Source organism: Crocodylus porosus, unplaced genomic scaffold (genome assembly GCF_001723895.1).
Source record: "Crocodylus porosus isolate Cpor-Errol unplaced genomic scaffold, CroPor_comp1, whole genome shotgun sequence".
In the NCBI taxonomy this organism is placed as follows: domain Eukaryota; kingdom Metazoa; phylum Chordata; order Crocodylia; family Crocodylidae; genus Crocodylus; species Crocodylus porosus.
In genome coordinates, this window is record NW_017728926.1 from 14,638,015 (window position 1) to 14,651,162 (window position 13,148).

Sequence of the window (13,148 nt, forward strand, 5' to 3'; positions counted from 1 at the left end):
CAACCTGCATGCAGTGTATCCCATGGCTCACTAACCATTGCACTCCCCTATCAAACAAATCAGGAGCTTGTTTACTCCATGAATATTCAGAGCTAGGTCTTGTCTCCATTCGGGGATGAATGCAAAAGACGGTTGCTGGCACTGCCACCAGTGCTGCTCCACAGGTGACTGATAGGAGAGCAGGTCCCATGCCACCACCTCCTCTAGCGCTGCTCAAGGGCAGTCTCACGACCTCTTCTGTCCCACGGCTGCCAGCAGTAATGGAGCAGCACCGATGGGAAATGTTTGCCAACAAGCCCTGATGCAGGGAAAGCTTCAGAGCGTGTGATGCACAAGGTACCTGACAGCAGGGCAGGTGGCTGAAGAAAAGCCTCCGCGGAGGTGTCCCTTAAAGCAGAGCAAAGTGTTCGTGGGTAGCCAGGTGCCTATAGGCATGACATGCAACGGGGGTTAGAGAAAAAGTTGCTCGTTTTCTGTTGGAAAATGCAATTTCATCAAAATCCAAACTCTTTGCAATTCGGTGTCAGCTTTGATGGAAGGATTGTTTCAGCTTTCTCATTTCATTGTGACAGCGTCAGAAAGTTTTGTTTTGAGATGGTAGATGCACTTCATTTAGGCTTTATTGTTTCATTTCAGGGGGGTTTTCGGCTTTTTTCAATTTTAATGTTATTCTTCTATATTTCCGCGCTACGTTTGATCTGATTTGTATTGTGATGGGGCTGCCGTGGAACCTTGTCATGATCAGAGACTGGTATTTGGGGGGTGGGATTTCTGTTTAATAAAAAATAATGCAATAGTTTGCTGTTGCTTTGCGACTCCCACTGCAAATGTCCCCGCTTCAGAATTTCCTCTGGAGCAGACGTGTTGTTTTCCAGCTGCAGAAGCTGGGCGTGAGGACCGAGTATGGTAGCCCAAAGTTACTTCCATTTAAGTCCCACTTGTCTGCGCCGCAGCCTTCGTTCCAGAGCGGGGGAAGTAATCAAAGGCCAGAATTAGCATTAGGAGACTTCAGACGCTGTGTGCCAGCTCAGAAGTTTTCCACTGGCCTTGGCAAATTGGATACTATCAGCTAAGCACATCTAGGGAGCAGAAGAGGTCAACTGGCTTGTAGCATCAGCAGAGGTAAGACACAAGAGCTGAGGGACTGAGGATCATAGCCCGAATGGTAATTGCTAATACATGGATTTGTCTGTAATGAGTCGTCTTGCCGGGGGGCTCCGAGTGGCAAAGAACACACACCGACACACAGAAAATAATCCCTGGGCTATGATGGTGAGCACTGATCAAACCCACCCTCTTGGTAGGATATAAATAAAAGAGCAACCCCTAAGCATCTTCCAGCTAATATCCGCTCTCCTGCCCCATCCTGTGCCCACTCGGGCAAGAAACGTTTCTCCGTGAAACATGCAGCCACGACAGCAGCTTTGCGCACAAAACTATCCTAGTTCTGCGGCTTGTGGAAAGGCTGGACACTTCTGCTGTCAACAGAAATGGATTTTCCTCCGCTGGAGGGCCTAGAAGCAGAGGCTTATGTGGAGATGAGCTTGAACGGTCCCGAATCCAGTGGGACGTGGGCCTGAGTTTGAAGCTCAGCAGGTTATCCTAGAGCTTTGCTATGCTGAAGCAAGATCTTAGTCTCCCTGGGCATGTCGACATGTTCATTAATGTGTGTTTGCTAATGCGTATTCAATTTAGTACCTCCATTGTCAGGTACTATAAAAAGGTGCATTCGCCTATTTTAATGTGCATTACTGAAAGTGCATGGGTTTTTCTATGAGGTTTTCATGTGTATTAAAATAGGCTAATGTGCATTAAACCACACATGTAGACACGCCCTCTGTGTCTCAGTTTCTCCTACCTTAGACGGTAATATGCAGTGCTCGGTAGTCAACAGATTCAGAACTTGCAAGTTGGAAAATACATTGAAAGGTGAACACTATAAGCCATCAGAGGTACTGACCGACTTAGAAATGAGCAGGTCTACGTGTTTTATGGTTTTGCAATGAAATGCTGTGCTAAGGATTCACGTGATGGATGGGAAGAGTGGGGCAACACTGGTCCTCAGTGGATTGGCAAAGAGCTCTGCCAAGTACCACAAGTGCCCCTGAAGTGCTGTTGCAAACTGTTCGCTCTATTTAGGAACCTGCTAAGAGCAAGTGGATGGGAGAAAATAAATTATGAAACATGTACCATGCACTGCAACAAGGACATCAGTGAGCTTTCTACTGGCTTTTAGCTCCTTCAGTGAATTGTTGACAATTTTTTGGATTTAAAGGCTCAAGCAGAAGCAAGATTCACGACACAAAAAGCCCTTTTCTCTGGTAAAGAAGCAGAAGTTGTCAGCAGTTTCACTTCCTGTTTCTCAGGCACCAACTGCAAGGGTGTGGGTTGCAGAGGAAGTTTTAAATAAAACAGCTCTGCCCTGAAAGCTGAACCATTGGGACGGTGGATCTTTTTCATGCTAGGCCTTGTCAAAGTCTTATAAAAACCAGCATCTACTGGAAAGAGGCTCTGAATGCACAAGCGCACAACCCGGGGCACTGACAATGTTTGCTGCTTGGTGTGTTTTAATAGTTTTACATACAACTAATAGTTTTACATAGAGCTAAACCTTTTTCATCTCAAGGCTCCACTTCTTAGACCCATTGGAGAACGCCAGCTCTTACTTTTCACTTTGTTTTTTTGATTATGGAAAATAAATAGAGCGGCTCTTCTGTTGCAAAGCACTCAGAAAGACCACAGCAAGTCAGAATGTTTTGGACACGATGGATTTCTGTCTGAAATTTTCAAGTTTATCAAGTGCATTATGTGTAGGTGTTTGCACACCTAACAGAGCTAGTATTAAGGAGCACCCTTCATAGGATTTCACAGCATCACAGGGTGTGCACCCTGCCTGTAGTTTACCTTGGGGTAAACTTTCAAAGGGTTAAATCGCATGGACCACAGGGACTGTTAACTCCCACAGAGGATATGCCCCAGACTATCCTTCCTCGCTATCATTGTCCTTTTTCCTTCTAGCAAGCATGAATATATATATGCCTGTGTAATGTTCACCTGCCTTCCCTACAACTCATTCTAAATCCTATAACCTCCCTCTGGTTTTTCCAGTGAAGCTTGAAATGGTTTTGTTCTCACGCAAGGGACAATTACGAGTCAAATCAAGAAACACTTGTGCAAACATGGCAAATCTATGACATGACCAAAAAACTGGTAAGGATTTCAGTAGTGTATTGCCCTTGGAACAGCAGATTCCCTGGCAGTGGCAGAGAACTACAACTTGCATACCGGAGGGCCTCAACGCCTACGTGGCTCTAAATTTTTAAACCGAGGTCTCAGTCCTCCAAAGAGTCCTATGCCTCCAAAGCCCTAAACTTGCTATGAGCAGCTCTTTGCAGGCCTGAGGTCAGACGCTGCAGGGAGATAAAACCAGCACAGGGCGCAGCTGGTCAGTCATGTTCTCAGAGGCAGTCTCCCCATGCCCCCAGCTGAGTGCAATTATAGACCAATAAATTCAAGTGGACTTCAAGTGAACCCAACTATGTGCTCCCCCCTCCAGATAGACGAGAGAGGTAGCTAGGCAGAAGTGCTGTGAGAGGGATCTGTAAAAGCCTGGCCAGATCCTCTATTCCCTATAGGACCGGGAATAGCTTAACTATATACAAATTTATGAATGTTTACAGGGGCCTTTAAAAATATAACTATTAATATATGACTGATACAGATACTTACAGATTTATAAGAAAGTATGGGTAAATATGTGCAACAGCCACAGGTACATATAGCTAGGCAGATAAACATGGGTATCAACAGGTAAGTTCAGGCAAGAACAATAACAACAATTAGATGCAAATAAACCTCACCTTGCTGACATAACCCAGGTCCCATTGGAGGATAACAATATATGCATATCTATATCTATCTATTTACAAAATGGGAGATGCAAGTCTTCCCCACCCCCCAGGTACCCATGTGCCCGAGACTTTTGGGCATTTCCTTAGGGTGCCAAACCCTGGCACCCTCCTGGGGGAGGAGGGTCCCAGTACCTCCTCAGCCCAAGATGGGCCCACCTGGTCCCTGACCCCTGGGCACCCCCCTTTCAGGGCTTCTTCCCCTGTGGGAACCCATTCTCTGGGTACTCACAGATTTGGGGAGCAGGCTGGGAAGGCTCCAGGAGCCGCAGGTGCCTTGTCGGGGCTGCCCAGGGCCCTGCCTTCTGTCCGTCATTGGGGCTTGGGCCACCTTGAGCCGGTCCCGATACCCAGGCCTTGCCTTCTGCCCTCCACTGGGGTTTGGGCTGTCTCATGTGGGACCCTCGGACCTCTGCTGAACCCCACTGGTGCCTCCCGGGTGCTCGGCCTCACGCCAGGGAGGGGTTGCAAACCCGAGCAGCCTGGCACTGCTCCCAGGGTTTGGGACCTTCGAGCCGGGCTGTCAGTAAATCCGCCACATCTGTATAAATGTATACTTCTGGGCTCTCTCACCGAATCTCAGTGATGCTATGAAGATTTTCTTACCATGGCTTTGATTTACTGTAGATACAGCTTTGTTGCCTGGGGCACCTTAGCTTGGGTGATGGCCCTTAATGAGCAAAAGAAGAGAGCAACATAAAACTGGAGATAGCTACAGTGTGTGAACAGACTGGCAATATTTTCTTTATGGGTCGGCTTGGAAGCAGCACAGACTAATTGTGCAGAAGCCTGTAGGTCATGACTCAGTTTAATAAAAATTTAGTTAGAAGAGGCTGATGACCATCTGCTGTGCCTTCCTGCGTCGGATAGACCAGAGACGATAACCCGGGGATTCTTGCATCAAGTCCCTGTTTTATGCTCAAGCAAGTTTCTGGTCTTAGTTGGGGAAAGGCACGTCGTCTCACGGCTAGAGCAGAGGAGTGGAAATTGTGATATCTGGGGCTTATCTGAGGACTAGCCACTGGCACCCAAGGTGATCTCAGGGAAGCCACTTATCTTCTCTGTGCCTTGTTTTTCCATCTGTAAAATGGAGAGGATAACGTTTTGGCACCTTTGGACAGATGGTCAAAATCCTTGAATAGAAAGCGCCATCAACGTGCCAAGCACTGTTGCTTCTGCTCTTATTTTGTGACCTCAGGGGTCTAGAATTCGTCTCGAGGATTCTGGCTTCTAAGTTTCAAGGAAGAAAAAGAAATAACTGAACCCCCTTCTTAGCAGCTTCATCCTTTTGTTCCTGGTGCAATGTCTGATTCAAGAGTCTTACAAACCCCCGCTGTGATTTTTGACAATGGATCCGGGTCGTGTAAAGCTGGTGTCGCAGGAGAGCCTACGCCAAGGTCAGTTGTCACTTCAGTGATTGGTCATCCGAAAGCAAAAGCGGCTGGAGCTGGCCAGGACTACTGCCTTGGAGAAGGAGCCTTATCCAAACAGGCTGGCCTATTGTTGAAGTATCCCATTGAGCGTGGCATAGTGACCTCCTGGGATGACATGGAGAAGCTCTGGAGACACATCTATAAGCAGGAGCTGGGGATAAATCCCAGCGAAAGGCCAGTTGTAATGACAGAGCCACCAATGAACCCGCTTCAGAATCGAGAGAAAATGACTGAATTGTTGTTTGAGTGTTTTAAGGTACCGGCTCTGTATGTGTCCGTCCAGGCTACCCTGGCACTGTACGCGTCCGCCCGTACTACGGGATTGGTGATGGACAGCGGGGATGGAGTTACCCACACAGTCCCCATCTATGAAGGGCACTGCTTACCCCACGCTGTGTCCAGGCTGAATGTCGCGGGCAGGGATATCACCAAATACCTTGTGCGGCTCCTGTCAGCAGGTGACCATTTCTTCCTGAGCAGGGGCAAAAGAAATGTTGCAAAGGACATCAAGGAGAAGTTTTGCTATGTAGCTTTGGACTGGAGTCAAGAAATGAAGAGAAGGCCAGAGGAAGTCCTGCGAGATTATAAACTCCCGGATGGAAATACTGTCAGAATTGGTCTTCATCTTTGCAGAGCACCAGAAATCCTTTTCATGCCCATCACCCTTGGCATTGATACACCGGGGATTCACACCATGATTTCCAACAGCATTAAGAAGTGTGATCGGGATATTTGCCACCATCTCTATGGGAATGTGGTGCTGACCGGGGGCTCGTCCCTTCTCCAGGGACTGGATGAGAGGGTCTTTAAAGAGATAGAGCAGCAAGCCCCTCAAGGAGTTCCTGTTAGGATTGTAGCAACTCCTCATAGGAGATGCTCTGCATGGATGGGTGCTTCCATTATTAGTCATCTGGCCTCCTTTGTGTCAATGTGGGTCACTGCTGGGGAATACGGGGAATTTGGACCCCCTGTGGTCCACAGAAAATGCTTTTAAGCGGCCTGAAAAGAAGGGCCATTGAGAATTGTATTTAAGTGCTGAGGGGAGAAAGTCTAATTTCTTTGGGCGATGGCAATGGAATAAAAGAGAAGAAATGGGCAATACGTGCAGCCTGCGTGTGTCTTGCAGAGGTGCCTGATGACTTTGGGAGCCTTCCATTACAATAAAGGAGATCAAGTCACCTACTGTAGTGACTGCTGTGGCCAGCGAGGGAATTAACTCCCTGCAGGTGACCTGTGCTTTGTGCAGTCACCTGCACCTGCGCAGAGAGGCCTGATGCTCCTGGTTGCGGGGGGGGGGGCAATGTAAATCCCCCACGAGATGCAGCACCAGGCCTCTGCTCCCAAAGGATGCTACTTCTTTAGGGGAGCATTTCTCAACCCCATGGGTCACAACCCAGAAGTGGGTTGCAAGAATATATGAAAGGGTCATGAACAAACTTTAAAAGAGAAAAAGGTAGGAAACAGCTGGCTTTTCTCTTGCAGGCTGGCAGAGATCCTGCCTGGGAGGGGCTGTTTGGGGGCTCCCGTGTCCCACACACCCACCCCCTGCCCCACACACAAGGGGCAGCAGGTCAGGAGCCATGCCGGATTATGACGTGTCCATTTTAAGAGGCCCCATACGATAAAAATAATCCACGAAAATGGGTTTTTAATGACATTTTGAGATTATGATAATTCATTTTTGCACAAATGGATGAACTCAATATAATAATTGTGCATATATATGTGTCTGTTTTTGTCATGTTAGAATGACATTTTTTTTTGCTTATTTACAGGCCCCAAATTGTAGCTTAAGCCTTATCTGGTGCTGGTCACAAATGGGTCCTGGTACAGAGAAGGCTGAGACCTGCTGCTGAGTCAGCTACATAGGGCCAGTGGTATATGTGACACCCTCCCGCTTCCAGAAGCTCAGAGAGGGTCCTAGGCCCTTAAAGGCCAGGCTGAAATGGAGCAAACACCCAGGGGAGCCTGTTGTCTCCCCTAGGCCTCGAACCGACGGTTCCAAGCTCTGCCCCTTCCCCGGAGCCACGTGCGAAGCAAAGGACATCCCCTCCGCCCTGCGCCACTAGGGCAGCGCTCGCGCTCAGCGCCGAGGCGGACTCTCCTCGCTTCCGCCCGTCTCTATGGCTGGAGGACTTACCCCCGGGCGGCGCTCTCTCTTGCGCTCCGCTCTCGACTGTCCTGGCCGGCGTCCGCTCTGCGTCGCGCTCTCGCTGGTGCGGGGCGGGTGACGCCCGCCGAGGGGCCGCGGACGCCATTTTGTGCGAGCACCAGGCGGAGCCGGACGGGCCCGAGTGCTGCGGGACGGAGCCGGGCTTCTCCCCGCGCCGCCATGCCCTCCTCGCCGCTCCGCGTCGCAGTGGTCTGCTCCAGCAACCAGAACCGCAGCATGGAGGCGCACAACATCCTCAGGTACTGCCGCCGCGCCAGGGCCGGGCCTGGCCTGGCCGGACGTGCCCCCCCCAGGCTTCCCCGGGCCTCGGCATGGGGGCGAGCCCTGGAGCCTGCCCAGGCCCCTAAAATAGCCTTGACCCCCCCCCCCCATGATAGGGAGGCCCTAAAATGGTTTTAACACCCCTCTAATTATAGGGTGGGTGGGGTGAGGCCTGGAGTCTGCCCAGGCATTTAAGGGGGTCCCTAAAGTGGCTTTAACCCCCCCCCTTAAAATCATTGGTGGGTGGAGTGAGCGCTGGAGCCTGCTCAGGCACTTAAGGGGACTCTAAAATTGTCTTAACCCCCCCCCAAATTGTAGGGTGGGGGGGCCCCTAAAATGGCCTTAGCCCCCTCAAATGGTAGGGTGGGTAGGATGAGCCCTGGAGCCTGCCCAGGCATTTAAGGTGTGCCTTAAAACAGCATTAATTTCCGCCCCCCCCCCCAATTGTAGGCTGGGTGGGATGAGCCCTGGAGCCTGCTCAGATGCTTAAGGGGACCCCTAAAATGGCCTTAACCACCAAAAATCATAGGGCAGGTGGGGGGAGTGCTGGACCCTGCTCAGGCACTTAAGGGGGCTTCTAAAATGGCCTGATTCTTCCCCCCCACCCATTTCAAATCATAGGGTGGGTGGGATGAGGCCTGGAGTCTGCCCAGGTGTTTGTAAAGGGGCTTTTTTTACTCCCCTTTGCAGGGAGCAGCTGGTAGGGCTCAGGCCTGGACGTGTTTTCCACTCTGAACTCCATGGAAAGAAGGGGGGAAAAGTGAACAGCCAGAAAGTGGGTTGCTGAGTTTCCCCCATTGCAGGTCTGGGCTCAGTGCCCACTGTGGGAGAAAGGGGATCTTGGTGCTGGAAAAGAGAAGCTGGTGGGTGTGCTGGGTGCGGGCAGCCATCTTGGTGCAGGGCAGCTGGCAAGGCTGGTGCAGGCTGAACTCCGACAATAGTAGCATGAGACACATCTCTGCTGCTGCTGGTGCATCAAGGCCACGTCCTCTTGGCTAAAAGCAAATAGCCTTTTTTGTTAAACTGGCTGGCTTTTAACACCCGGTTGTGGGCTTGCTCCTACTTCTCTGAGCTCCTCCAACGTAGCAGGCAGGGTCAATTGACACGTCATAGACAAACGGAAGTAGATTAAGCACCAGCTTTCTTCAACTGGGATGGCAGAATAAACACAAAGTTACTGTCAGCTGACCAGTGCTTTGCAGTTTCTTTGTAGTCAGTGGCACAAAGAAATGTGCTGAAACATTAATCTTTTAAAAGAAGAAGGAAAAGGGAGAATATCTCTTCTACTCTTAGATTTTTGAAAATAAGCTTATGGAAAACAAAACTTGTGCACACAGTTAACTCCTTTAAATTGGTATTAAACGGTTACACTCCAAATATCTCTTTAAAAAAAAAAAATGGGGTGGGGGAGTGCCTTGTGTTCTCAGCTCAGATAAATTAGATGGGTTACTTTTTTTTTTTACTACTTTTTTCTGCTTTCCACTTCTGATGTTTTTCTTCTTACTGGCTTACACAGTGGAAAACATTTATTTTCCAAGACTTCAGTTTGTGGTTGTAAAATAACAACTCAGGGGAAATCATATTGGGTCATCCAGGCCATCTTGCCAATTTAGTGTTACACCACACTTAACTCATCTTTCCAAAGTACAGTGCTGTTAAAATATTGCAGCAAACAATGCATGGAGATATTTAATTTAAACAGAGCTATTACAGACATTTAAAATACCCTCTTAAGATGGAAAGATTACTTTTATAAAACCACAGGACAGTGGCCCTCTGAAAAGATCAGCATTGTGTTAAAATCCATTCTAAAAATGTAACTTTGAACAGCTTTTTAAAATGCAATGCTTGCAGGTGAGGGGGAGTAGGAGGGGTGTGTGTGTGTCCAAAACTGTTGCATCCCATAATTTATTTAAAAATTACTTCGTTTTGGAAACATAATAAACTCCATCTTTGCCAAGGGGCTTTGCTATAGTACTGGAGATGTTTCTTTTGCACTTTCAAAATAGTGTCTTTAATCCTTTTTTTAAACTTACCTAGTTTCGGTATTTATATTTTAGGACTTAATGTGCAACTTATTTAAAAGACTTTGTTTAAAGCCCATTTTTCCTTATAAATATCTTTTCACTTGGCCAGCAGTAATGTTTATAATAGTCCGTAATATATGGAAGAAATGTTTGAATCTACTGCAGTATTTTAAAATTCATTCCGTTTCATATCGTTTCTGTCCTGCCTGATAATAGATAGATAATAAAACTGTATCTGAGTTCATTTTTTGATGATAACAAAACATGTTCGTTCTGAAACCATCAAGCAAAATAGCTTACTCATTTTACATTTCTATAAAACATAAGATTTATTTTCTATACACTCCATCTAAATGAAATAATTGATGTAATCAGCTATGTGTTTCTGTGTGCAGCACTAGAATTCAGAACACATAATCATAATTTTTCTACAGTTTTCTTGTAAGAGACTTCTCATGCTTTATCCTTTTTAACATATACAAGTACCATTTGTTTCAAACAACTTTGTACAAAAGGGAGACTACTTTGCTAAAATCTTTGTAGCTGCCTGTTATAGACTTAGAAATGACAGTTCCATATCTCATTTTTCTGGTTCATTTTACAGTTTTTTTCCTTGTGGGGGGCTCACAGTGTCATTGCATACAGAAGTTTTACTTTGGGATGACTTGGACTTGATCATTTTAAATACCTTCTTTTTTTCAGAAAGGGTTAAAACTTGAAGATCCATAAGTCTTTCATAAAATGAGAACTTAATTTAGTATTGCCAAGCATATTGTTTATGAATTCCTTGGAGGACAAGCCTTCTTTCCCTCCTCTCCTTCCCCCCACCATTATTGTAAAAGTCTCAATCCTTTTACATTGCAACACAGCAGCTTCCTTGTAGTAGGGAGCGAGTTCAGTTATAATTTAGCTTGGTTTCTCAGGTGATAAGTTTCTCAAACCTGACATTCTTTGTAGCCTTGTCCTGTCACATGCTTCTTGGAAAGTGAATCTGTGTTTTTCCTAACTCTTGTCTTTGGCTGCTTACCTTCCTTGATGCCTTCTGCGAGAACTCTACTAGCTTTCTTTTAGTCTTTGATGACTTTCCTAATGTCCCAAGGTACAGCTAGTACTTTATATACTTCTTACCACTATACCACTATGGTTATAAAAGATGTGGAAGTCTCAAGTTTTTTGGATAGGTAGTCCTGTTCCTGTTACATTTTGAAATAGAAAACAAAAATGACTGAATAGAAATGACTTAATCATGTTGTAAAAATTACCACGCCCAGATGTTCATCTGTAACCATTCAAAGTCAAGTCTTGGCTCATCATATGCTGTAATTACTTTCATAATTTTCATTTAAAATAAAGCTACAGCATGATGACAACTTGTTTACTTGGACAGCATTTTACCTTTATGTAGCAATACTGCATAAAGACCTGCAGGGTGATTACTGAGTAACTTTTGCAAATTGAATGAAAGTACTTCAGTGTGTGTACACGCACATTCTAGTGGAGTATCTTTTCTGTTTTGGATCGGAAGAACTAAGTAACAAATAGCCTACAGTAAGTCGACAGACTCAAGACAATTGATGCTACCTGATTTAAATTGTTCTTTGTGTAAAGAGCAGTAACCATTTTGGAGGAAGGGAAAGCATCTTTCTACGTTGTCACTGAGGAATCCTAATGGAAATGGACTTCTTGCTGCTTGAGAAACTCATCTGAATGCAGTTGGATCATGTAACAGTAGTCTGAATCAATCATTATGTAACTATTTGCACAGCTGTCATTTCCAAAGGCCTGGAATGGGACTGGTGCTGCTTTCATGCTGCTCTGTACCAGTGCATAAGACGACACTTCTCATAAGGCATTTTGGAAAGTTTAGCTGAGGCAGGATTTGACCATTGATGATTGTTTAAGAGCAGCAACAACAACAAACCACACAACAGAAGAAAATGGGGGAGGGACGGGGAAGGTGATGATGAAGTCCCATATTTACACAGAATAGTGACATCTATGGTGTTATGATTCTGAATTGCTTGTTTTTTCTAAAAAGTCTAATATCAGAAATCCCCCTTACTCAGTAGAGTATTGTTGCCAAATACAGTATATGTAGAAATGTGCTACTTACACAGTAGTCTTCAGGACAGAGCACTTGCTGATTTTTATAAATAGCTAGTACCGTATACATTTCAGCTTGAATGTGTTCATACATGCATACCACAGCAGTGAATACAGAAAGTGTGCTGAGCCACTGAGAGGTTAAATTAACTAGGAAAGAAGCAGTCTGAAGCTTCCAGCTTGCAGGCACAAGAATAACTGCAGCGGTTCCTTTCAGTTCCTGATAGGTCGGTTATTGAGTTGGAAGCTTCCGGTCCAGGAGACTCGATGACTGAACTCGGCCTCTGTTTCTTGTCCTACAGCAAAGAGCGTTCAGCCTTAAAAGGGAATGGCTTCTCCAGTTTAATTGGAACCTGTCAGTGTTCCCCCAGCAGCCAGGGAATCCCATTGAGAGCTAGGAAGCCCTTTGAGAGCTAGGAAATCAAAATCTACCTTGAAGTAACAGAACACTGAAAAGATGCACCCTACAGATGAAATACAACTTCTGTGGCGTGTTGCTTAAAATTATTAGTTGAAGCAATTTGCTGAGTTAATCTTGCAGGGAAGGGCAGTGGAAATGAAACTAAAGGAATTGGACTAAGTTTACAAAACAGTATTTAGAAGCTTGCAGTATTATCCATTTTCTCATTACTGAACAGCTTCCAGGCTGGCTGCAATTCTGCAGGAGCGGGAAAGAGGGAGGAGTCACTTAATGGTACAAGGATCAACAAATAGTTTTCAGATGGTAACTTCCAAATTCGTGTGTCTTGTGTACGGGAATTTATAAAATGTATTGTACAACATCAAGTGTGTAAGTGTGACCTGTTTTAGCATCTCTGTGTGTATTGTTTGTTAATCTTCCAGATAATGTTGCTACATTATCTCATTCTCTTAGTATTAGGATTTTATACAGATAGCTAATACTACTCTATGCAAAGTGTAGTTCTGAAGAAGGGTTTATGTGCTACATGTACATTCTCCTTTATATGAGTTCAGTGTTAGAAAGTTTGATTTGGGTTGGGAGATGTTAATAATAATATTATTATTATGGGTGGCAAACAGTGAGAGTTAAAATCCTTCTAATGGAAGCTCACTGAATCATATAATGCAGTTTAACTGAGTAAGAGAAATGAAAGTTCAGCCAAGCGCAATTTGCTGGGAATGGCTTCAGTTTCAGTACTGATGGAGTGCATGTCTGCTGTTGGCACCTGAATTAAATGAAGAGTACTTACCTTTTTATCAGCTAAATTATCTCTTAGTTTCC

General features: G+C 45.7%; 2 protein-coding genes across 2 annotated transcripts in view; both read left to right on the top strand.

Moving 5' to 3' along the window:
- The first annotated feature begins 4,640 nt into the window (after nucleotides 1-4,640).
- Nucleotides 4,641-6,637, top strand: LOC109314400 (actin-related protein T2-like). The gene has a single exon (XM_019541562.1). It carries the CDS (start codon nucleotides 5,211-5,213, stop codon nucleotides 6,333-6,335), a length of 1,125 nt encoding a protein of 374 aa, XP_019397107.1. The 5' UTR covers nucleotides 4,641-5,210; the 3' UTR covers nucleotides 6,336-6,637.
- Nucleotides 6,638-7,579: 942 nt separating this feature from the next.
- The window catches only part of SSU72 (SSU72 homolog, RNA polymerase II CTD phosphatase), a 62,126-nt gene continuing 56,557 nt past the window's right edge, over nucleotides 7,580-13,148 (top strand). Inside the window, exon 1 of the mRNA XM_019541563.1 lies at nucleotides 7,580-7,753. Within this exon, the coding sequence (XP_019397108.1) occupies nucleotides 7,674-7,753 (80 nt within the window). The 5' untranslated portion in view covers nucleotides 7,580-7,673. The remainder of the gene's footprint in view (nucleotides 7,754-13,148) is intronic.

Coding starts and splice junctions, on each gene's coding strand:
- LOC109314400 (XM_019541562.1), top strand. CDS start 5,211: ATGTCTGATTCAAGAGTCTTACAAACCCCCGCTGTGATTTTTGACAAT.